Source organism: Tauraco erythrolophus, chromosome 16, assembly GCF_009769465.1.
Source record: "Tauraco erythrolophus isolate bTauEry1 chromosome 16, bTauEry1.pri, whole genome shotgun sequence".
Taxonomy (NCBI): domain Eukaryota; kingdom Metazoa; phylum Chordata; class Aves; order Musophagiformes; family Musophagidae; genus Tauraco; species Tauraco erythrolophus.
Window position 1 is genome coordinate 18128810 of NC_141480.1, and position 26308 is coordinate 18155117.

General features: G+C 37.6%; 1 protein-coding gene across 1 annotated transcript in view; it reads left to right on the top strand.

The window, feature by feature from the left end:
* Positions 1-26308, top strand: part of RANBP17 (RAN binding protein 17) — a 160497-nt gene that overhangs the window by 74482 nt on the left and 59707 nt on the right. The window contains exons 15-18 of the mRNA XM_086621456.1: positions 9355-9428; positions 17595-17675; positions 23302-23365; positions 23451-23559. Of these exons, the coding sequence (XP_086477582.1) occupies positions 9355-9428; positions 17595-17675; positions 23302-23365; positions 23451-23559 (328 nt within the window). The remainder of the gene's footprint in view (positions 1-9354; positions 9429-17594; positions 17676-23301; positions 23366-23450; positions 23560-26308) is intronic.

Below are 26308 nucleotides of genomic sequence, written 5' to 3' on the forward strand. Positions count from 1 at the left end.
TTAAAAAAGCTTGATATTGAGAACTTTCTCTTCAAACCACACCTCGCAAATACTTTCTGTGTTCATAGGTCAGACCATGTCGCTCCTTTCTCCTAAGCTCTTGCTTGATTGCAGTGTCCCATGTTTTAGCTTAAATTCTTGGGTGAAATTTGGAGTTGTTGAATTTTCGGTGTCTGAGTATCGCTATTTAATTTTGTATTTAAATATATCTCTAAGTCCTCTTGAACCAAATTGTTGTTTATAAGAGTCCTGTTAAATTCCCTCTCCTCTCTTTGCAGTGCTTTCTAGGCATCCTGTTAGGCAAAGGACACTCTTCTGGTGTAGACACACCAGACTTCATTCACCCTTTATCCTTTAGCATCTAAAAATTGCGTCTGTATTTCATCCCCACAAGTAGACAGACTAACCTGAATTAGGAAACCATGGGCTCTGCTTTGCTTGGTTTGTTAAACCTTCTTTTTGTCTGCTTTAGACGATGAATGCCTTTGTCTTGATATTTGAAGCTCTGATGACATGTGCAAAATACAAGAAAACGCATATTACCAAAGTAAACCTTTGGTTACCATAGGGAAAGGTGGCCCTAGGATTAAGGGAGTAGAAAAGTGTCTGAAAACTATTTCCCATCTCATTTTGCATCAAGCAATGCTCAGTCAGACTGAGAGATCTGCCCCACAGCATCTCCATTCAAAATGATTGATAGTCGTGGTGGTGGTGTGCTTGGTGAGGAATTCAGAATCAGGCAGCGTCTTTACTAACATGTCATGGGCTGTTATCTTAAAATTGAATAGCAGTATTTTAAATGTTTTCCTCTATTAGTAGGGAGTTAAAGTTTGTTTTCATGCTTAATTAAAGAACTACCATTTTGGAACTACAGCAACGAGAAAAAGTTGTGTGAGCAAAGCAAAACCAAAGCCACAGATGCTATAAAAATAACTGCAAGTGGACAAAAATTAATATTAGAACTACACATCTTAAATTTAGAAGCATGATTATATAGAGACAATTATAAAGAATGTAATGCTAAGTTTAATGATTTATGAGACAATCAAATTGTAAGGAACAAATGTGTGAAAATAGTTTAGCACATCAGCCTAAAGATAACGCAGTACAAAAGTAAAAGACAATGCACCTCAGCATTCTGTGCAGATTAGCTATGATTGCTCGGCCAGCCATGAAGAAAAAATATTTAAGAGCAGTTCAATGAGTTTAGTGGATATGTAAAGATTAAAAGCATTTCTTGAAGAGAGCTACATAATGAAATAAGACTGCAGAGTTTTTTGGTTTAAATCTGTTTTAACCGAAGAACATTTTCCCAAAGCTCTGATATTTAGTTTAATTAAAAATACAAATCTTGATTTTAATTATATGTGATGGAGAATTATTGTTTTATATTACAGTAATATGGTGCAATTATTATTGAAAACCTTATGTGATTTTTAGATTCAGGAGTAAATCAGTGTTATCATGCAATAATTGGAAAATTGGTGATCACTTTTTCCCTGAGTGTAGCTTGAAGTGCATACTTAAAAATGCATTTTATTTTAAAAACACTTTGCGTCTGAACTGCTGAGGCCAGTTTTTTGTTACGTTTTGTGTTTAATTATGTAAATCTGTAGAAAAGCCTTAAAAAGTTACCCTCCGTTTTATCTCACATGTAGCCCCTGTTTCCTACTCGGCTGTTTAATAAAGGGTCAGATTTTATTTATGTGGTTAAATAGAACATAAATATAGACATTTCACACGATGTACCATGTAAATGTAAGCCTTTGTAGTTACAAGTTTTTGTAGCTGGAGAATTGTTTTAAAAGGCATGTAATTTATTAGCTATCAGTAGCTGCTTTATTGCCTTGCCGCGCTGCAGTAATAAATAAAAGAAAGTGAGCTGATTTTACAAATGGCACACAAGGTGCACATTTTGTGAAAAAAGTCTTTTTTTAAAGAATTGGCATTAAATCCTTTTTTTGTGATGACAAAGAGGCTAAGAGTGCAAACTGTATTTTCTGTTTATCGAAAACAGAGTCTCTTTTTCTCGAGGGCATTTTTTCCTATGATCATCAAGGGATTTCAAAAGCAATAAAGTGTGGAATCATTGTTCGACTTGAACAGTATTAAAACTTAGGTTTTAATTTCAGTGAAGTAATAAGATTTGAACCTGTCTCACATTACAGCACTGTAAGGCATTTAGCAATTGTATTTTAAAGGAGGTTTTTAAAATGCAGCTCACTTGTAAGCTAACTGTCTGTCTAGTAATTAATAGTTTCTCTTCAGCAGAGGCTGTTGTGAATCATCTTAAGAAATCTCAGTTTTGTTAATAACAAATTATGATAATTGTAAGGATGTTAATTCCTAATTAGTTTAAACCTACAATCTTTTTTGCCCCTTTCTGAGATTGGTTTTCAAATGAAGACAAAAAAGTAGAGACTGAGGGTTTCAACACGATTTTCACCTTAGAATTAAAAAGAAATTTTTTGCATTTATCTGTAAATTTCAAGAAACTTTATTCCTTGATTAAGACTGTACGTCAGCTTCCTGCTAAGAACCGTTGAAGCATCCAATCTGTAAACATAATTTATATCATTAATGCAATTCCTTTTTCAAAATTGTGCTTCTCTTTGCTGCACTGACACGGTGAACTCCGAGATACTGGAACTTACCGTGCACGTTTTTGCACAGATATTCTCGAGGTTCAAAATGTAAATGATTCTTCGGGTTGGCTGCTGAGAGAGTAGCAATCACTGTACGTCGTAGCTGAAAATGAGCGTGTGTGATTTTGGAGGAGGGAAAGTTTATACACAGGTGCATGTTCAAAGCAGCCATCAGCATTGAACGTTGGAGTGGTGAGCTATGACCTTCCGTGATGATTTTGAACGGTAACTGCCTCCATTAGCCATAAGGTTTGTTTCTTTATTTTAGTAGATGGCCTAGACTGTAAATATTAGAGGATCTAAAATAAATCAACATATTATCCTAAGGATACAAAACGTAAGAGCTATTTGTGGTTAGGAACCTTTGACAGATAGTTTGGATGAGGCAGATGATTGCCCGCCTCTCGTATCTGGCTTCCATTGCTGTGCCTGCAGGCAGTTTAGTGTTATAGTTGTATATTGATGTCAGGGTTACTACTGAGTGGCTAGCAATGACAGATGTCTATAATTACAGGCAATGCTTCCAGTATTTCAGAAGAGCCAGCCTATGTTGAACAATTATCTTATTTCTGGCTTGCCAAAGAGGGTTGTTCAAATTGCTAGTATTAGCTGCGGTGGCTGTAACACCTCTCCTTATGCCGTGGGATAAATGTGCAAAAACACTCTCATGTACAACCCCGGTGCAAAACCTTTTTTAAAATATGTGATATTGCTAAATTCCGTATGCTTAAGGCTTGATCCTGAGAGATGCGGAACACCTGCAGCTGTGTTGGTACAATGAAATAGGTTTTGATACAGAAATTTTAGCACTAGAAGTAGCCATGGGTTTTACTACTTGTTTTTAGATGCCAAACTAATGTTGATGCTTTAGCATTGAGGTTATTGCAGATAAGCATGCTGACAGGCCACTCATTTAGATATAATTAAGCAACTGAATAAAATTAAGCTGGACACTTTTAGTAGTTACAGAGGCAAGTAAGAGTGTCAGTTGCTGCTACTGAAGTACCTGTAACACTCTGTCTTTTGGAGTTTTCTGACTGGCACAAATCTGCTCTTGCAATCTGTATAGTATTGTTTTCAGTCACTGGTATTCAATCATTACAATATTTCAATCATTAGAGGATTTTAAAGCAGCGTTTTGGCTTCTTGGTAAGCAAATACCTGACTGCATATATGGCTTCAGTCTCTGCAGTGCAGTGTATAGCTTTAATGGAAAGTGCAGCCCAGAACTGTGCTTCAAAAACTAAAAATCTTCTCAGTGATGTTCAAAAAGTAACAGCTGTTAACAGTGTTTCTCAGTTTTCACTATAATATTTGTTCTTTAAGCCCTGGAGGGAACAAAAGAGACAGTGGAATTAAAAATCCGTGACGGTGCTTTGCAAAAATGAAGTCTAACTAAGACTTTTAATGCTAAGCACCTTTTTAACAATTGGCTAACTGAAGACCTAACAGATAGACCGATTTCTTTTCTTTTTTCTTTTTTTTTTTTTCCCCAGAGAACACTTCTCATGCTGCATCAATAATAACAACAGTTATAGTAGGTCTCCCATAGTCAGTTCACCACAATCGTAAATCTTTCTTTCAAGATCTTCAGAAAACAGGAATTAGGAAAGGAATAAATAAATAAATAAAAAGTGAGAGAAAGTCACTGAACTAGAGATCAATTTCCATTTAAGAAAAGGTTTAGTGCTGGCATCACATGGACACTTTGTGGAGCAAGAATTAATCACTCCCACACTCCAGACTCCTGTGAATTCTCTTACTCCGTTGAGCTAACGGTGAAGGGACTGGAGAAGGCCTGGAAAACAGCCTTTGCAGGAACCGTTAATATCTCTTACTACCTGGACTTGTGATGATAGAGTATTTCAGCAGACTTGGAAGGAAATAACATCCATAATGACTCTGAGCCACGTAGCACGTGTACCTTTCCCCTACAATATTACACTTAGTTGTAATAACAATACCCTAATTTTTAAATGTTATTTTATAGTAGGTCTCTTTTAATTGGGGATAACTTTATGCAGTATTTTACTTAAGCTAGGTTTGTAGGTAAGACAGTAGATAGTATATCATTTACATAATCGGTGTAGTTGCTCTGGTTGCTTACAAACAGACGTAGCGGTGAATTGGAGAGCAGCCTACTCCTTATGTAGCACAAAGCCCAACTTAATCTTCAGAGACGCTGTCTGAAACTAACTGAGGTAATTCCTTAGGGCCGATTTTGGATTTTTTTTCATTGGGGCACTAATTATAAAACAACAGATTAAGCCCATGCTCTTGGTTTAGACTCTGAGTTAAGGGTGTTTTGAGATCTTACCTTTTTAAGACAGCTGGTCAGGAATGGAGGTTTTATGAGTGATTGAGGTTTTCCTCTCTTACGGAGAGGATAGAATAAGCCAAGGCTTTTTAAGCCCTTAGTTTGGTCAGGAGGTAAAGGGGAATGATCTGGCCACCTTGCTACACTAATTAGGGGATTCAGTTCAGATTTTCAGAAGCTGTCTGTGGGATTTGGAAACTATGCTTCTACTGCGTTGTAACAGAGCTTTTAAGTGCTACAAATTTGAAATACCTGATTTTGATTTAAAAAGCAGCGGAAATTACTAAATGTGTCATAGCACTCGACACTGAGAAAGCGACTCGTGATTAGTGTAGGGTTTCAGAGGGTGATGCCCAGGGGTATTAGTCACAGAGGCAGGCTGGCAGCTTCAGCAACGTGCCGTAGTCGCCCCCGCGTCGTGTGAGTCCCCGCAGAGACGGCGGGGACGGAGGTGCCCTCCCGGACCTGCCACGCGTGTTCCAGCCCGGCTGCTCCGGGCTGGGCTGCAGCATCTGTCCCCGCTCAGCTTCTGTCGCGGTGGGGTAAATATGGTTAAGGTCTGGTTTTGCCCTCAATGTTCATGACAAAATGCTGTAATGTTGCGGTGATAGTTCTCTGCAGCAAGGCCTGGAGAGCTTCAAGGAAGTTATAATATCTTAAGCATTTGCGCAGTGCCTACGGATAATAACTTTACTGTAATTTTCTGAAGATTCATTATCCAAAATCTTAATTCATTATAATAGCCCTTATGAAACATATAGAAACCAACCGTTTCTTGTGTTTTCTTATTTGCACAGTGTGAGAGATTCATTGCTCTGTTTTAATTTGTTTCATGGGGTGCGTTTGAGTACATTCCATACAGTGCTGTTATTGAATTTCTGTGACTGTCATTATATAGCCATACAACCTTTAGGAACTCATATTCTGAGCTTCCCAGTTCTGTAATCTGCTTCACATTTAAGAATTGACATAATTAGCTTCTTCAGAGTTATAATGATAGTACCAAAAAGAGAAGACCTCAAAAGACAAAGCAAAGTTAAACATATCTAGGGCCAAAGAGTAGAGAAGACAGGGAAATAAAGTTTTACTGTGACGACTGAACTATTTCTCCGTTTTCTGGAAATGTATTTCCATGCCAGTGCTTTGCTTTATAAAACATTGCTTCCACAATTTAATTTTCTCATCCTTTTGAAATGCAGCAGGTGGGAAGTATACAGTTATGTGATGTGAACCACTGATAAATCTACTAGATCACGAAAAAAATTCCCTGGCACCAGAGCTTGTGAACCTGTGGTCTTCCTTAAACATCCTCATTCCACCGAGGTGGTTTTAATGGTGCAAACAGGGCAAAAGAAAAGGATCTCTGGATCCCTTGCCTTTGTGCTCACTTTAGTATATTTGAAATTGTTATTGATTATTATTGAAGGTGTTTTACTGCTTTCTTCTTTCTCCTCACTGCCATGACCACTGCTGTCACCTTTGACTACAGCAATGCCACTTGGGCGTTGGTTGCGATGGTGGTATCAGCCCACGCTTGCTTTAAGGACCTCAAGTATGTCCTTGTGCTCATCGGACGCTGTCGCGTCATGTTGTCACTTCTGCAGATTTTTCACTTATGTTTGTAACTGTTGTAAGAACAAGGTGGTGATGATGGGATATTGTACTGTTAAGAAGCTTATATTTTTGGCAATGTTACAGTGTGATGACGTCGTGTTGTATGTTGATGCAGGATTTGTTTTGGAAGTTTATAAATCCTACAGTTGCAAGGATTTGGGAATGAAGTCTTAAAAGTGGTTGTTTCCTACTGAAAGTCAATTATCCTGCTCCTTAATTGAAATCTCTGGAGGGAACTAAAAACATAAGTCTTGGGGTTTTTCCTGCTGGAAGACTGGAGAGGAGGTCGAAGGAAGGAAGGAAACCGAGTGAGTGTGTGGCTGGGTGGTCCCGCAGCCACCCGGGGTCCTGTGCTGCCTTCACCTTCACGGCTCTGTGCTGGGAACCAAGCTGAAGATGAGATCACTTCCACACGTGATTCCCCATCCTTTCATGACCCCTTTCAACAGTATTTTTCTCCGCCTTTTGAATATGTAGCACTGTCTTTGTTGTCGAAGTGTGTTTTATTATTATACGTCCGAAATGCTTTATCATTAATTTTTTATAGTGCTTAAAAGTCTAAGGGCGTTTCATTGTTGTGGTTGGGGGTTGTTTGCTTTTCTATTTTTACATGCTAAGAGTGTGTGTTGGCTTTGAAAATGATTCTGAAGAAGGTGTTTAAAATATCACATTTATTTTAGCTTACAATTTGTCACATTAGGGAACGGGTAGTAGTTTTTATTACAAGCACTGTATTCATGCTGACTTGAAATGACCCTGTCACATGTGAAAACAAATCAGATTGTTGCTGTTAATGAGCTTTTCAATTTACTATTCAGTGGATCAGATAAGTGGATTTAAGAGGTAATGATCCTGCTTAGCACTCAAGCTTGGCTGTCAGATCCTAGTAGTTGTGGGAAATCCCCAGGGACAAAAGCGTTGACACAGTTCTTGATGGGATAATGGGAATCAAAGCTAATGGATGATAAAAGGAGTAGTAAGAGTTACAAGGATAATTGTGGATTAAAGCACTGCTCTTTGTCAACACTGACTGCTGTTTTAGTATTTTATTTGTTAAACCCTGATGTGGGGAGAGCCTCGTTTGACAACAGAGCACAATGTTGCTGGGACATGCGCTCACGTTCCCTTTCTCCCACTGCTTTCTGTGGCAGAAGGGAAAGCTCTTAACATAAATGCTAATGTGTTTACATTCCTCGCTATCTTTCTCTCTTTTCCTCATATCAAATACGGAAATTCCTAGATTTTGCTAAAATTGCAGCTGTTACAGCATTTCAGCAGTGCACTATTTAGAGAGGTTTTTTTTTTAATCAGAAGATATTATTTTTATATTTGAATATATTATTGTAGCTATTTAATTACTATAAATGATAGCTTCACATTCACAGTGTTAACAATATTTTGCAAAGTTTGAAAGATTGTATATTATGATTTTTTTTTGTATTTTGATTGTCCGCTACTGATTTTGTCACAATAAATTACACTCATATAACTATAAAAGGATATGTTAGCTTGCAAGTTATTATCCTTGATCTTGGTGGAATTTCTGGTGCAAGTTTATTTACTCATGCCTTTAGTATTGCTCTGATTTAAAACTAAAGTCAAAATAAAATTTTTTTAAGGACTTCCTCCAAGGTAGCATACTGCCAGTTTGGTTTTTAAGCAAAGTCATGAGATGACATCTCTAGCAGAAAGGCAGGTGGTACAAACAAGTTTAGGTACAGTAACAGAAGTGTTGAGTTATCTCAAGTTCACTGGCTTTTGTGTGGAATATGTAATGCCAGGGAAGAGAATTGACAGCTAGATGGCACCAGGCTTTCACTGCTGCGCTCTCCGCGTTGCTTGGCTCCATCGCATCCTATGGAAGAATTACCTGGTGTCACTGGTTCAGTGTCACTAAAGGTTAAAATGACTGAAACGAAACGTACTGACTGGCAGATCGGCGTGTAGCGCAGCCGTAAGCAAATAGCAGAGTTGCTTGAGCTCAGGGTAAAGTGAGTCAGCAGAGGAGTGTTAAGAAATTTTGCAGTACATGTCTCGCTTCTGTTTCTGCAGTTTGATTTCATCCAACTAAATGTTAGGCTACTAAAACTACCAGAAAATTTTACGAGGATTGGAGAGGAAAGAAAAAATATACTTGATGTGTCCTTGTGCGTTTGTTACTGCATCACAACAGCAGTTTGATCTGATGGGGAGGATGCTGGGAAAACTTGGCTGGTATATGTGCCTTGGATGTGAAGTAAAGGGGAAAAGTATACAACTACAAGTTACTTGGCTGCCAAAGCCTTTGTTCTCCCTTTGAGAACACAAAACTGAATGTCTGAAGAGTACCTAATTTACCAGATTTTATGACTGACAGTGCAAGATCTTGCAAATGCAAGTTAAAGGGCGGTGTTGAATCACATCCCACTGAGGACGGAGACCAGCAGAAGGATGTTTTCTTCATCTCTTTACAATTTTTTGTAATAAAACAAGTTTTTTAAATAGAGACTGTATTGTTCTTTGAACAACAAAGTGAGTTTAATGTGGAAAATTTACATCTCCTTTGTGGGAAGAAACACATGCAAGGACAAGTAAAATCCTACCAGTCCTAAATTCATAAAACACATTGGAGAGTGTATAAGCCATCTCTTACAAATGCTTCAGCTAGGCTGGATGGACAGGCGTTTGTGCCTGTGCTTTTCTCATGCAAGAACAAAATAGGGTAGGTTTTAGAGTAACTGAAAATGTTGGTACTTGTAAATGTCTGTAAGATGTTACTGATGAAATGTTTATTTCCAGGTGTATGCCCGAATGTCAGAAGTCTTAGGAATAACAGATGACAACCGTGTTCTGGAAACATTTATGACAAAAATGTGAGTTTGTGCTTTGATTCTGTTCTGTATGTATTTTGTCTTGTCTTTAATGTTTATATAAAATCCAAGCTGTACTTTGTCATTAAGTTTGCTCTTTGCTAGAAAAATGTCTTGTAAATTTTAAATACTTGACGTCAAGGATAACCATGTTCAGAAGCACCCTATACCATATACTGCAGGCTCCTAAAGAAACACTTGCAGCTAGGTATATCCTCCACAGTGCTTGCATCCCTCCTTGAAATGGCTTATGGGAGAATAGAGCTGAGATTTCGTAGACTCTCAGTCAGTGACAGCCTGGCACAAGCAGTCCTCATCCCTTCCCACGTCTCGTTCCTGCACCCTCTGATGTCAGTGCAGCTGCCTGTAAAGCTTCATGGTAATTCGCAGTGGGGAGCTGACCAAGGGCAGGCTCTTTTGTATGGCTTTTTGGCAAGATTTGGCAAAATTTGTTCTCTTAAAAATACAGATACACAGAGGAGGATTTTTTACTGAAGGAGACAAGGGGCATTATCATCAGCTGTCTTCTCAACTCTGACATTTGGCAGAATAAGATGATGTGTGATTCTGGCAGATAAGCATTTCAATACTTTCTCTTAAGAATAAGCATAGAAAATTACTCTGGAGAAGCTACCTTTATCTCATTCCTCTGCTGCAGCTGCTTTCCTTGGGTGCCAGCAAAACTACTAAGGTTTTGTATTTTATTACTTATGTCCTTTGTGAGATTGGATAGTTTCTCCTGACTCAAAGAGGGTTTTATCTAAAATCAGTTTTGCTCTTGAAGCAAAACAAAATGGTCCCTCTGAAAAATTGTGAATATCCACTAAAAAAATCTAGGAGTCCCCAGGAGACAGAGTTCTGCGTGTGCCTGGAGAAAGAGAAACAAGCACCTTACCTCTTTATTCTACAGCGAGGAAGATGCTGCATCCTGCCATTTACTTCATGTCCTCTAAATCTGACTTATAAGACCTGCAGGTACTTTCAGTAGACTGACCTACTAGAGAAACATCTCTGCTGATGTCAGGTTAGCCATGACCTGTTCAGACAGTATTGAACATGGCTTGTCTTTTGCTATCATGACTACCAACTTTGAGAAATAGTAGCAATTAAGACAAGGTGGTTTTCTAATATGACTTAACTTTTCTGTGGAAAACAAGGCATAAATGCTTTGCTTCCTTGAAACCAGAAGCTGAGTGTTATATCTTGCCTTAGGATGACAATAGTACTCGTCAAACCTTGATCTTTATCTGGAGTATGCTTTCAGGACAGGTAAACAGAGGGTGATGAATGGAAAAATATTGACGGATACGTCTTGGACAGTTTCTGGAAGGAGTCCATGTCATGGTACTAGATGGCTAAGCTTCATTTTGTCATTTCAAACTACAGTGAAACTTGAACGAGTGAGGAGAAGAGGGGAAGGAGGGCTGTTGTTCAGACACCAGATGGATCAGTTTGCTTCTCATTTTCTACTTGTTGCTGCCATTGAGAGGAAATCTCTATTGCTGTTGCCAATTGAGGGAATAACAGTATATCAGTTAACAAGTTGTATGATGAGTACTACATGTGTTTAGATTGGATAGGGCTGTGTTTGCACAAGTACTGTAAGTTAAGAAAAAAAACTTAGGGTTTTAATGTTACGTGGATGATGTTAAAAGAAAATTAGACATATAAAAAGCAAAAATCAGTGCTGCTTTTTAGATTGCACGCTCTATATTTTTATTTCTCTTTCCTCATGGCTTACTGTATTTTTCTAAAAACATGAATTGTTCACTGATTAGATTGAAGATCAATTTCATTTTACAGAACGGATGTTACAGCTTGAAATGGACAATTCAGTCAGCAGCTTTAAGAGTTTGCTGTGAAACCGCTGCATAAATGCATTGATGTTGGTGTCAAAATAAACGAGCTTCTCCCCAGTGATACCATACCCATTGGAAAATCTGGGTGTGAAACCATAACGTACTGATAGATGATCCAAAACCTAGGGTCTGATGGGGCAATCCAGTCTGGCAGCATTTCTGGTGCTCTTGTTACTGAGAATAATCTTGGCACATTGGTAACAGTGGTGGGCAGGATGCATGACTGCGAGACCATTCACCTTTTGTGAGCGTAATCACTATTTTTAACCATGCTGTTATTTTAGAAAGCCACTGGTCTATTGTTCTGTCTCACCCTACAGATCCATTTTTTTCTTGATGATGAAATTTGTCATATATTATTCCTTAACAGTAGGTTAAAAGGAAATGCTAGGGAACTTTTAGAGTGCACTTCCTTGTTAAAGTGGTGGAATTCTCATATAGTAACCGCACAACGATGTGTGTGAGCTCAGGAGTGCTTAGATGGATAAATGGTATTTTTCTTTGATTTCTTGAGATTTTGAACGCATTTTCTGTTGAGCTGTCTTTCAATTTCGTCTGTGTGGCTTTAGTCTGTTCTTTTGAATTCGTTAGTAGCAGCTTTGCAGTGGAGGATTGATGATCAAACTCAGTGAGTTCTTTCATTAGCAGAAAACAATTTGAAATACTTGTGTCATAGCTACTAGTAGCTGCAGTAGCCACTGTTCAGTTTATGGATTAAAGGCTGTATGAAACAGTTATTCTTCAAAGTACAGAATTTTCAGATTCGTCGATGTAATAGGTGTCCTTTAGACCTTCTGACTGTAGTTTAAAGTACTGCTGTCACATCAAACTCTAGACCTTTTATCACCTTTCCATTGGAAGTTAATGAATGTGCCTTTTACTGAATTCCTGTTAAACCATTTCTGCAGACATGGAGTTTTATGTAGTCAGAATATCCATTGATGGCTGTGTTTTCATCACACTCTTACCTGAAATTTTATAGGATGGTTCTTTTAGCATCAACTATTTCTGCTTGCTTGGACCATCCCCTTAATAGGGTCAACGTCTGGTAGGGGAAATACTTAATCTCAAACTAAATTTTTCTAATGTGTAAGGCATCTGAAGTCTTCTCGGCCATGTTCAGCACTGTAGCAACAGCAGAGTAGGTTCAAGGAGGGCTAAGCTGGAAGGAGTTACATGAGGGTGAAGACAGGCAAGAGGGAGCAATGGAATTTCGAAGGAGCTAGTAGGGTTGCAGTGAATAATTTGATTCTGCAGAAAGGCTATTACTTAAGGTCCCTGCCTTTCTCCTTAGACTTTCTTTTTCTTCTTAGCATGTTGTCCTGAGGTACTGGTTTTAAAAGGCACAGAGTATTCCTCCATCTCTAAGGATTTCTCCATCCTTGTTGCTCCTACTTCCTCCCAAAACAGCCCCATCACATGTTCTTATGCCTCTTGGACTACTGGGAAGTGAATTAAGGCCAGGACTCTTGAGGCAAGGAGTACTGTGCTCAAAACCGGTAGTAGTCCTCTCCTTCCACTGGTCATCCCTTTGAGCAATAGCTTGTTGTCTTGGTTTTGGCTGGGATAGAGTTAGTTTTCTTCTTAGTAGCTAGAATAGTGCTGTATTTGGATTTAGTATAGGATTTAGTATGGGAAGAACATTGATAACATAATGGTGTTTGTAGTTGTGGCTAAGACATCAAGGACTTGTCAGCTTCCCAGGTTTTGCCAGTGTGCAGGAGCACAACAAGCTGGAACAAAGGACCTGTAACTTTCAGTTTAGGATTTGAGTTTAGGCTTAGGATTGAGGCCCAAATTGGCCAGTGGAATATTCCCTATCATGCAACGTCATGTCCGGTATATAGATGAGGGTTGGTTGGGAGGCTCTTCTTTGTGTTGCTCTTTGGATCTCTCTTCAGGGCTTTCGCTCTTCCAGGATTGCGGTTTCGGGATCACTAGCCAGGATGGGTCAGATGTTGGTCAGCAGGCAGTGAGCAATTACGCTGTGCATCACTCGTTTGTAGTAGTAGTATTATTATTATTATTATATGTTATTATATGTTATCATATATTATTATGATTTTATTATTATTTTAATCATTGCTACTTTTAATTTTACTTTACTTCTAATATTATATTATTCTTATCTCAACCCATGAGTCTGCTTCCCTTTTTGCCTTTAATTCTCTTCACCATGCCCTGGGGGTGGGGAAGGGTGAGCGAGAGGCTGCGTGGTGTTTAGTGGCCGGTGGAGTTAAACCACACCACCTGTGTAGGTAAGAGACAAGGAAATATTTAGACTGGAATATCCTTGAGCCTGTCCTGAGCATTTGGCCAAAATCATCTTGTATTTATTTTGACTGCAAGCACTTTCCCTTTTCTTCACTTATTCTTTGTGAGCCTCTTCTGGTTCCTTTCAGTTATTGTTAAATTTGTGTGGAAGTGATCTATCATGAGGTAGATTCACAAAACATTTGCCCAAATATTTAGTATTTTTGTTCTGATAAAATAACCGAAACATGAATGAAAGATGCATATCCAGACATTGCCGTTGGATGTTTTTTGCTTTTTTTGTTTAACTGCTGTAATGATTTCACTATGGTGGATGCACATACACATAAATATAAATAGATTTTCCATGTGACAATGTTTAAATAATATGTAAGTATAAAAAGTCTGGATCTCTGAATATTTTTCTGAACACTCATAACCGATATAACTCCATGAATCATAGCAAACTAAAACTTGGCACTTTTATTCATGACAGAATGTGCATTTTTTTAACTAGTCACCTTTGTGCAGCTCTAATGAAACGTATATATCCAATCACTGTCATTGAGCTGCAGAGAGCTTTCAGTGTAAACGATGATAATCTACAAGAAATGATCAAAACATGACTGTACAGAGCTCTCTTGCCAACAAATTGCTGTCTTTGTTATGGCTGAAACTTAAGTGCCACATAAGGAAGAGATTTTCGAAGTCTTTTTAGGGGATTTGGATGCCCATTTTTCTTGCGCTTTAATGGGAATTGGATAGCAGACCCTTAAGCAACTTGCAAAGTTTTGTTTAAAATGTATGATTTTTTTTATCTTTATGATTTTATAATGCAAATATCTTTGCAATATCCTTGATCCAAGACTATTCCTAAATTTACGTGGTTCAGGCTTTCCAATTCATGTCATCCTTTTATAAGCTTAATAGATCTTCACTCTCTGCTTTAATTATATAAAACGAATAAAACAAACAAACCAACCACTGCATCCAAACTTGCTGTTTCATTTAAATTTTTTAAATTCTTATAGCTTTTCAGCATGGATCAGTGTTACTGTTGCTCTTTTGGTTTTGTGTGTGTGTGTAGTTCAGTATTTTGATACTGGTATTGTTACCAAAATTGGAAATATTCTGCCATTTTCTAGTTCCACTTTTGTTGCGCTTGCCTTTAAAATGTGTTCAGTGCTCATCTACCATCGATGTTTTGGTGAATTTGGCATTGACGTAGCTTTTGATGAAGCTCTTGTTTTCCGTGACTCATCTGAACTTTATGATTGGTTCCTTTGACTCTCTTTCATTTAGTTCATATTTTAAATCAATAAGCCACTTGAGAGATAAAGAGACAAGGACAGTAGCACTTGGATTTAAGTGCTGTCCTGACACGATTTCTCTGAGAGCTGTATATTTTTCTTCTCTTTCATTCCTTGGCTTCTCTTCCTTACGTACAGGAAAACTGGTTTTTGCATTATGAGATTCCTTTCTAGACCTTTACAGATTTTCTCAGATGCTTATAATGTTTTGTGGATATTTCTTTAAAATATTACATTTAATGTGGCTTTCATCTTGCCTGATATAGATAAGGCAGAAACAGAAATGGGAATTGCTACGTTTATAATTGAAACTTTTCAGCCTCTGTTCACTCATGAGTACTTTCTACTTTTATATGATTACTCCATCTCTCAGCATCCAAATACAACCATGAACTGAAAGAATTGATGTGTACAAAAGAACCCTGAATGTTGGATGGAGAGCCTTGCTTATATAGATTTAATTTTCTCTTCAAGGTGTCATTGTGACTTTTTGTTTTTCTTTAAATGTCTGTCTGCTGAAACAAAGATTTTGCTCTTTTGCAAAATAGCCTTTTTATGATTTTGATATTGATGTCAAATCTGGGTAGTCCAAATTTGTTTTTATGGCTTTGTATGGTATATACTTGTTAAGGATTTAGTGCAACTATAAACATCTCCAGAACTCCCCATAGCAGGGATAAACTGTGAATTATGGACTTGCTAAAATGGGCTATTTCTTTAAGGCAATCTGAACCTCTGTAGCTCTTCATAGAGATTTTATAAAGTAAATCAATGTTTGTAAATCTAAACTGAGGAATACTGCTTTGATAATTGCATTGTTATTTACTTTTTTTCCTGAGCAAGTAATACTAAACAGTTAGATGCTTTAAACTGCATTCTTGAGTTTATAACTTCCTGAAAAAGAAAAGTAGTTTATGTCGTGTAGTACATTCCTTAGCCTGTGAATATGTAAAACCAATGATCAATGCTGATTTTGAGGCATTTAACATCTCTTCTTCAAGTTCTATATTCCCCAAATGGAAATCCTATTGCTTCTCAGTATAAATAGCTGCTACTGATTATACCTCTTACATTGTGGTCTTTCATCAATAGACCTGACAGCTTCAAGTCAGAATCCTCATGCATATTCTACAGACAAGGAAACTGAGGCATGCAAATCTGCAGTTCCTTACTTGTGATACGTCCCAGCGATTTGATGTCACGGTCAGGAACAGGTGCCAGGACTTCTGAGCCAGGAAGTCCATGCTGCCTTTTTATTTGAGTGGGCTATGTTTCGACAGGCTGTGATGGCCTGATTTTTGTTTCTCTAGATGAATCCAATACCAGAAACTCTGCTGTGCATCTCTTATACAGGACGAAGGGCGACATTCATCTTTCTTTTGGCTTTTTGAGCAGTTAAGGGTGATGGTGGATGTCCTGGAAGAGTAGGGCACAGTATTTGCCTTCAAAAAAGGGAACTAAGATGAAGCAACTTGTTACAGGCTGGTCAGCCCAACTTGAATTCTCAAAGGAATACTAGAAAAAGTTACTAATAGTCAGTGTGTAATTAAGTAATACATGCATTTGGGCTACAGGGGGAAGGGGTGCGGGGAGTTAATTTCTCCTTGAACTCAGTGGCTGGAGTTTACAACAGAAACAGTATCAGACATTTGAACTTGAGTGAGATTGTTGACACTGACCTATATGGCATTCCCATGAGAAAGCTAGGAAAGACTGACTACAAGATTCTTAACTTACTGTTGAAACATTCCTTGTTTGAGAAAAATGCCATTCCTCCACTTTACTGGCTTCAGTTTAGCCCTTTTGTCTGACAACTACTGCCACCTCTTCACTTCCTAGTAAATCTAGTTGGTGAACGCAACAGAACGCATCCCAAATAACTTAGATGACTTGGCACTGAGCTGCACACAGTACAGAAGAAGCTGTTGAGGGTCCTGACTCTGTGGTCCATGTCTCATGCTTAGGTAGTAGAAGGTAGTAGAGCAAGTTGTCATCTGGTGTTAGCTGCACGATTTCACTGGAAGGCTAACCGTAAGAGTTTGCTGTCAAAAATGGGGAGGTTTTTTATGTGGTGTTCCCCAAGGATTGAGAATAGGTCTAGTGTTATCCTGTATCATCATTTATGCATTGGTTCATTAACCAGAGTATGTTTCCTACATGCCTATGTCTGAGAGGGATTGCAATTAGGGAAATGCAGTATCCCCCATGTATCTTAACTTTAGCTAAGTGTTTGGTGTTGGGAAGAGGAAAAATAGGGATTAGTACAAGAACTGCAAGGTAGAGTTTCACTGAGAGTTGGGTACATCAGTAGCTCTGTGAATCGGCCCGTAGTTCTTCTGTGCCTTGTTTCTCCTATGGAAATTTTCCCGGGGAATTTATAACAATTTGTTTTTATCTTGTGGAGAATTGGGCAGATAAATACTACAGAAGTTAAGTGGCCAGATATTGTGTTGAAAAGTGAGTAAGATACAAGTATGGGTAAGCTTCAGATAATTTATTTCATTATGACAGATGATGGATTTTTTTAGAATGAGTGTATTTGTTACAGTATTATAAAAATGGTTTAATCGGATGTTCAGGAAAAAGACATGGCATGTTTTTATAGCATTTTCTGCCTCGTAAATGGAAAATCCTAAGACGTATCACAGAAATACGTTCATAGCATGGTGTGCTACTACTCTGAGCTTTTACACTGCAGAGGAAAACGTGTTATAAAATCTCTCTCTCTCTTGTTTTGTTCATTCTAGAGTTACAAATCTTAAATACCGGGGAAGATGTGAGCCTGTGATTTCAAGAACTCTTCAGTTTCTGAATGACCTTTCTGTTGGATATCCTTTTTATTGTGTATGACATAACATATTATTTGAAAATAATAATGTAAAAAATAACGTGATACTCTTGCTGGTTTGTATGCCACATTTTAAAACCGGTTGGATATTATTTTTTGTTTGTTTATCTTTTTCTATGCGTAGTTTTTAAAGGTGTGCTTATTTCCACCTACTTTTTATCAACACAAGAGAAATCATGTAACTAGTTGCTATCTCCTTCCCAATCTTCTTGAAGTCAGTACCATTGATGAGTTCAACAGTATTGAGGATTGATTCTGTTAGCAGTTGAGAACGGGATTGGTTCTACTTTGAGGATGAGTCAACTAAGATTTGAAGCATGAGTTAGATTTTAAGCACAAGCATCTTCACATATTTTATCATTGCCTTATTCCAAGTTCTTCACCGTGTCAGTGTCATCATGACTACTGATCAACCAGCCATGACTTTGCCTGTGGATTTTTTCCTGGGTTCAAGTACTTTTGCGAAATTCTTACCCAAATCATGGATGTTAACTTGCTATCTGTTGCAAACCTTTTGCATCGTGTTCTAATATTCACTTACTTATCGTAAGTTGGAGAGGAATGGTTGCTCTTTGAGTTTTCAGTCAATTGAGCAAGAAGATTTTTAAAAAGTAGTAGCTATTTTTGATGTGACACAATATTTAAAGGTGTATGACAGGTAATAAACGACCAGAGCTCATGAAAACAGTCAATATTGGAATCCTTCGCTGTTTTAAAATAAAAGCAACATCTCAGTAATTTTCTAGAGGAGATTGTTAGGCAGGCAGAGGGAAAGGCAGCTGGAATATGACAATTGGTATCATTTTATTTCTCCATAGAACTCTAATCATATAAGAAGAATTTTAATACATTTCCTTGGGTTGAAAGATGAGTGTGGGTTTCCACATTCCATAAGTGAGTTTTGTTTAATGAAAATCATACAATGTGTACTTCTGTATGTTTACTTGAAATATCATTAAGCAGCTAACTTAATATTTTAAATATGCATGTGTTTATGTTCTCATGGCATCACAGAAATAGGGCTGGAAAGGACTTGAAAGTGAAACATTAGTAAGGAATTTGACAAAAACAGAAGGAGAGACGTTTATTTCATTAATAAGATTTATGAAGAGACTAATGAGCTCTCTCCTCTTTTATGTTATATACTTATTGCTTCCGTAGGATTTAAAACACTTCCAGAATAACCAAGAAATTGAACATGGTGCACCTAACGTAAAGCGCTTGGTTATTTATTTATGTATGTATACTTGCTGGAATAATCAGCCTCGTCTTGCTGCTAAAGCCAACAAGGATCTAGCATTTCATATTGTCTTGTGGAGGCTTTCCAAGGCATACATTCACATGGTGGCTCTCAGAAGTGAGGGTCAATGTAAACTATTGGTGCAAATAATACTTTTGGCAGGCTGAAAATGTCTGGGTAGCTTTAGTTTTCGAATACTCAAATTATACTTGCAGTAAATGAGTTTCTGCTCATGATACAGGTATAATAATATCAGGACTTAGTACGGATGAAAAAGTACATATTTAATAACTTAAGTTCTCCCAGAGAGTAGAATTGTGATGAAACTGTGGTTTTTTTTTTTTTTTTTGCAGAAACTTGCTAACTGTTGCAAGAGCAGTTTCAGACCCCTATGCATAGTCAGGCTGTAAAGCAGCACTGCCTTCATAAATACACATCTTAAACATCAATGTGAAATGTTTAAAGACTAGTAAAAAGAGATTAACTAAAAAGATAAATACCAAAAATTTACTCAATTACTTTTAAATGGAAATACTTGGAAAAAAATTCAGAGAACAGTCGCTTTTCTGCTTAGATGGGTGGGGTTGTACAAAGACAGCTTTAATGCTGGTTCACTTCACCGTGATGTTGTATTAGTTAAGTTTAAAATTGTGTTCCCTGGCAAACCATAAAAGATTTCAAAAGTATTAGACACCCACTTTTGTGCTGGAATTTAATATGCAACTTTTTATTGGAAAATAATCGTCCTTGTCTGGCAAAATCCACCATGCAATATTTCTGTTAGTAGGCATAATGCAATAAAGACAGGGAGGGCTATTTATCACTACAAATTTTGAGGATTTCAGGATTCTTTTTATTATTTTAATATATTTCTTTGGTATTAAATCAGAAAAATGATAAATTACACCTGTCGAGGCTGTTTTTCCTTTTTCCCAGAAAATGATGTACAACCCAATTTCACTGGTCATTTTGGCTTTTAAAGATATGTATTTTTTTCTTATAAAAAACTCTACCAATAGTTTTTTTTTAATAATAATACTGAAGTACTTTTTATTTCAAACATATGAAGTAGTTTATAACTACTTCCTGGCATTGCAAACTTTGGCCTTTTCACATTGTATTAGGGTTTTTTTTAAAGGCATTAAGTATATATTGCTTTGAAAGAAATAGTGTATTGTTAAGATGCTGGATCCAGTGGATCAATTTTCAGTATTTGATATAGATTAAATTGTGGCTAGCCTGAAAGGTTAAAATAATAATTTATTTAATTTCAGTACTTTGCTGTACGTCAATCAGCTTCTACACAGTTGTAGAAATAGATATTTTTCTTTTTTTATGTGTATAATAGCCTTTTTCTAAAGGATGATCTAGAATTAAAAGCAAACCATAATTCCAGCAACTGTACTATAAAACAGGGAGGGGAAAAAAAAAAGAAGAAAAACCATGAGACAGTATTAACAACAAAGGCAACAAATGACTGGAGCTGGTGTCATGGTTTACATTACTTTCACAATTATTCCAGGTTTGCATATTTCGAAATATATTAGCCCAATTTGATTTCAAAGCTCAGTTATTTGAATTATAAATCATTATGTCCCTCCTAGCTGATCAGTTGTGAAATATCTTTGAATTCATTTACATAATGGAATATGTTAGTCATTCCTTTATGTCTTTGAAGCCATAGTGCTCCCTCATGCATGTTTAGTTCTTTCTAATAATTAACTTTTCCACTGTATATTTTTGTAGCACAACAACTACAGTTTCCTTGTTATTTCGTACAATAACTTGGGATAAGATATTTATAGTTTCTCAGAAATTCTTGATACGTGTCTCTGTTAGCCTTACCATATGTAATGAAAGGGTCTCTCTTGTAACGGGGAAGGGGGGGAAGCAACGATGTAGCTTTGCAATATAAAACCAGGTAATGCTGTGTCAAATGTTATAGATTGACAAAGGAATATCATCTTAAAACTAGATTAGCAGATTTTCCAATAGCAGCTACAAAACCTATTCTTACACTTTTAACCGGTTAAAAAGAATTTAATGCATTTAAAATGAAAAGGGAAATTGTTTACTCCCATAAAAGTAATCAAACTCTTCAATCAATTATGTGCAGGCAGAGTGATGCAAGCGCTGAAAAAAAAAAATAGTAGCAATAATAAGTGTTATGGGTAGTGGTTTGTAAAATCTTCAGTGATTGTACAGGACTGTAGGAGCTACTGTACAGTCTAAAGTTATGCAATCATACTAATTATTTCTTAAAGAACATCATCAATGGCAGGGATCAGCAGTGTTTGGGGAAACTATTGAGTCCTGGGTTTATGATATTCGTTGTCGAATGTACAAGCCCATAAGTCATTTCGTTCATTTGATGACTTCAATGCTTATGAATGTTTCTGGAGTTTGAATTTTTCTATGGCATTCCTGAAAATGTGCATTGCTATACTTGGATATCACAAAGCCTTTTATATCCCCATTTTACAGATGCAGAACTGAGACAGTGAAATTTGACTGACTTGCTGAAAGTCATATGGGAATTTTATGTCGAATGAGGGAGAAGCAAGAGTCAGAAAATCCTTCTTTGCAAACATCCCTCACGACAGCGGTTACCTCTGTACAAAAGCTCACAAGATGTCAGCATGGCTCTTGTCGGAATACACAGAATTATCTCCTTTGTCCAACCCAAATGTGTGAATCATGAGAGACAGAGAATGAGTGTGTGCTCGTGCTATTAAAGATGCTCATAATTCACACAGCTAGGAAAGGATACAAGTGGTGAAACAAGTCTTAACCCTCTGACTTTTAAAGTCTTCTATAACAGAGCTTTTGCAAACCCAACTTTTGATTTAATGTGAATTCTCGTGCTTTTTAAAAGAAACCTTAAGAAAAACATTACGTTTCATGAGGTGTAACTACGTAGTAAGTCATGCTGGAGTATGTGATCTGTAGAGCGTACGCAGTCCGGGCAGTACGTTACTCCTGTGTCGTTTAGTGAGCGTCTCCCTGGGAGCCTTTGTGTACACGCAGGTGCCAACAGGCTCAAGCTTATCCCACTTCCACCCAGGAGTCCTGGAGCTTTGCTGGTGCGACGTGTGGCCCAGAGCAGCAGACGGCACAGCTGGTCGCTCACCCTCGGTGGGATGGGGGAGAGAAAGAGAGCAGTAAAACTGAGAAACCTCCCGGGTTGAGATACCAGGTAAAGCAGAAGCTGTGCACACAAGCAAAGCAGAACAAGGAATTCCTTCACTCCTTCCCATGGGCACAGGCAGGTGTTCAGCCATCTCCAGGAAAGCAGGGCACCATCACACGTAACGGATGACTTGGGAAAAACAAACACCATCACCCTGAACATCTCTTTCTTCGTCCTTCTTCCCCCAGCTGTATACGCTGAGCATGACGTCATATGGTGTGGAATATCCCAGTGGTCAGTTGGGGTCAGCTGTCCCAGCCCTCCCAGCTCCCTGTGCACCCCCAGCCTGCTCGCTGGTGGGGTGGGGTGAGAAGCAGAAGAGGCCTTGACTCTGTGTGAGCACCGATCAGCAAATAACCGAAACATCCCTGTGCTATCAGCACTGCTTCCAGCACAAATCCAAAACACAGCCCCATCCGAGCTACTGTGATGGAATTGAACTCTATCCCAGCCAAAACCAGCACACTTGCTTACCAGTAGTCAATTAGATTTGCTTTATAGTTCATAAAGTTGAAGGAATTGAGATTCCTATGGAAGCATCTATACATCCTTCCAAAATTCCCAGCTGTAACACCTTGTTAGGGACTTTGCTCTGGCTTTGAGACTTTGTATGTTCTTAAGAAATTTCCATTCAGATCTTACACATCCGAAAATACTTTGGTTAAGTGTTTAACACAACTTACTACAAATTAAATGTGATTTTTGACAGGTCTGGAAGATCACATCTGTGATTCTGAGGCCATTACTTCAGTGCTGCTTAGGGCTGCTGCCAGTCCCACTGCCAAGTGCCCATCATCTTCGATGCAGGCAGTTGCAAAACCACTTTTTTTTATTTTTATTTTTTAACATGCTGATAACATGTGTCTGTCTGAGGAAAAAAGCACCATTTATTATCAGAAACTCTCCATTTAATTATAAAAGTCATTTAGTTCATTCATCTCTTTTGTGACTAGAATATATGCCGTGAAAAGTAATTGCTTTAATTAATAATGGATTATGGTCTTTAATGTTCTAAAGAATATATCTGACGTATATTTCTAGATGGAATTCAGATTTTTTTTAACATACATTTGTTGTTGTTTCAGTTAGGATTTTTTTCTCACTGAAAACTCCTGAAATTTTGTACAACCTGGTAATGCCATGCTGCGAGGCTGATTTTTCCTTAACACCTGCTACTTATAGTCTCCTGAAAAAGCTTGTGAAAATAAAGGCTGTGAAATTCATGCTTCAGAACCACACAGTAAGTTTCCTTACTATATTCAAAAACATTGTGTGTAGTAAATTCTGTAGAACTCTTAACTTTTCGTACACTTGTGTTTCAACAGAGTAAGCACTTCTCTTTCTTGGGCGTCGGTGATAATTGCAGCCTCAGTGACCTTAGGTGCCGGACCGTGTTCTACACCGCTCTCACTCGTCTTCTCATGGTAGATTTGGGTAAGGTCCTCCTCCTCCCGCATCCCCGCGGCACCGTGCTGTCTTGTGTAGTACTGTGAATTTTTAAGGTTATTAAACCAACCTAACAGCAGCTTAATTATACACTAAATATGTTATAGTTGGTATTTAAACACTATCAACTTTTGAGATTTATGGCATTAAGCAGTAACACCGTGTTTGTTTGTTGCCTTGTGTTGAAGAAATAAGCAAGATGAGTTGATTTTTGGCACAGAAGCACTTTTTGTATTAACTATAAGGATTTACAACATTAAGTGCCTCAGTAAGCATTTTGCATTTCCAGGTGAGATACCAATTCTGCCAGAACCTTCCAGCTTCTAGTAGAAGGGTGTTTTTATTTCACTTCTTCATGCAAGTTCCCAACATACAGAGACCCTCCAAGTTTTAATAAACATTGACAAGAGTTCTGCAGTTCAACCAGCAATACTTACACATGCACTTGGGGTTACCTTTTGAATTATTCTTTGGAAATTGGTGAGGCTTTCGCCTGGATGGATGCCTGTAGGTGTTCCAAGGGGTGCTGCTGATGAGGGCATCCAAACAATGAGGCACCAAGTCTTTTGGGTACTGATTTCTAGCCCTCACTCAAGGACTTAACTAGGTCACGTGTGTGCAGAAGAGGTTGGCACAGGCAGTCAGAAGCCAACAGCAGTTGTTACTCCCCTTGCTGATGATGGGTACCCGTCCTGCCTACTGCTGAACGGTGCTGAAAACAGTTAACTCCGAGGCAGGACCGAACCGTATCTTTCAGCTTGTTCTTAAACAATGGCAACCGTGAGTTGGGCCTGCGCTCACTTGCAATTAAACTGCTCTCAGTGCTGGCTCGGTGTTGTATAACATAAGCAATAAGTACATTTTCTAATATAATATGGGTTACACATGGAGTTTCAGTACCTTTTCCTACAGGGGAGAAAAAAAAAAAAAGATTTGGTAAAAAAAAAAAATCACAGGTGTTAAAAATTATGTCTTGAAGTAGAGGTTGTGTAAATATATGTCAGACAAAATGCAGGCACTTGACTTATGACTGGCTACAAGCTGATAGAGATTGTTGTGATTCCTCTGAATTAACACCTCCACAAGATCTGAAATGATAGGAGTATCTGGAAGAAGCATGCATCAGTCTTTTGGCTATTGTCGTTTTTGTTGCTGCTGGAACAAATTTGTTTGGGTTTGAACTGATAGAAGAACTGTGAAAACCGGCATTTTAGACAAAAAAGCATTGTACCAATTGTCTTCTCTGTTTTTTTTTTCAAATTAAATGAAGAGCTTTATATAAAATGTTTTTATATGAATAATAAAAAATTTATGTGGAATCAAGATTAATTTTTATTGGTGGGGTTGTTTTAAGTAAATGTTTCCTGTAGAAATTTTTTTAGAGATTAGTTGAATACAGTAAATTCCTAATATTTACATTTTAAACAATGTGCTGTTGGAGTTACTGGCAAAATTTAATTGCAGCAGGAAAGAACAGTAATATATTAATTGGTATTTGCTTCAAAATGCACTTTGGTTTCTGTTGAATTACTTTAACCTCATATGAATATAATTAGACTTTGAATTCCTTATGTGCCTCAGGTTGTGTTTTTAATAATTTTTTCTGGCATTTAGAATTGCATCATTCTGCCTAAGATTCTTAGTCCAGGATTTTAAAGTAAACTGAATATTCTTTTGTGTGCAATATATAGTAACCAAAACTAATACAAGAACACTAGTAAAAGTTACGTTTAAATAAATGTTTTGACTAGGATTAATAAATTTTAATTACTTTTTTTTTGCACTACCAAAAGGAGTAGATCTAAGCTGTAGAAGACACCTTCAGGAGCTATTCAGCGTGATTTGTTAGTGTCCTGTACTTACAGGTATTTGCAGTCATGCTCGGTGCCAAACCTCTCCACGTGGAGCAGGTTTAAAACACTATTGCTGTAAGCCAAACACAGATCTACTATGATTTACAAGTGAGGCATCTCTTTTCTTTCAAAGACAGAATAAGGATCTGTATGTGTAGTTTGAATTATAGAAAATGAGCAATTAACCCTGGTAGGTTTGTTGAGGATGATTTCTTCCTTTCCTTATTAATACTGTACTGTTCGTGGGATGTGAATGTGGCTTGTACAGGAGTGCAAAAGAAATGTATAGGTAGTAATTCATGTTGCTTTTCTAAAACTTTAAAATTATTTTATTAGTAAGGCAATACTATGTAGGATCCTAATTGCATATTCTTTCTTCACTGCCTACACTGAAATTTAAAACAGAAACAGCACGTAAGTTTTCCCCTTACACTATTTCCAGAACTAGCTGGTTTGTCATTAAAGTGTTGCTACCAGTCAGCATTGGACATTCTGGTAGTTCTTTGGTCTTCTCAACTTTTTAATGCAGTGTGCTCAAGACTCTACCTTCAGGAGGGGTTCGTCTTGAATTTGGATGTCTCCTAATAGCTTCGTGGAGATTATCTTCCAATGATATGCAGCACTCTAGATGAGATGGAGTATTACTTTTGCTATGTTGTGGTAATTCAGGTTTCTCCTGAGAACTCTTTAAATGGCAATTGAGCCCTGATCCTGCATTGAGCAGTATCTGAATGACTCCTGTTAGTCTGTATACTGGCATGGGACAATATCAGCACGGGACTTTTTCTAAATTATTGAGCTTTATTTATTAATTTTTTTTTCTCCAAGGAAAATCTGATAAGCAGTTAAAAGGAGAAAAGCATCAGGATATGTAATGCATATAG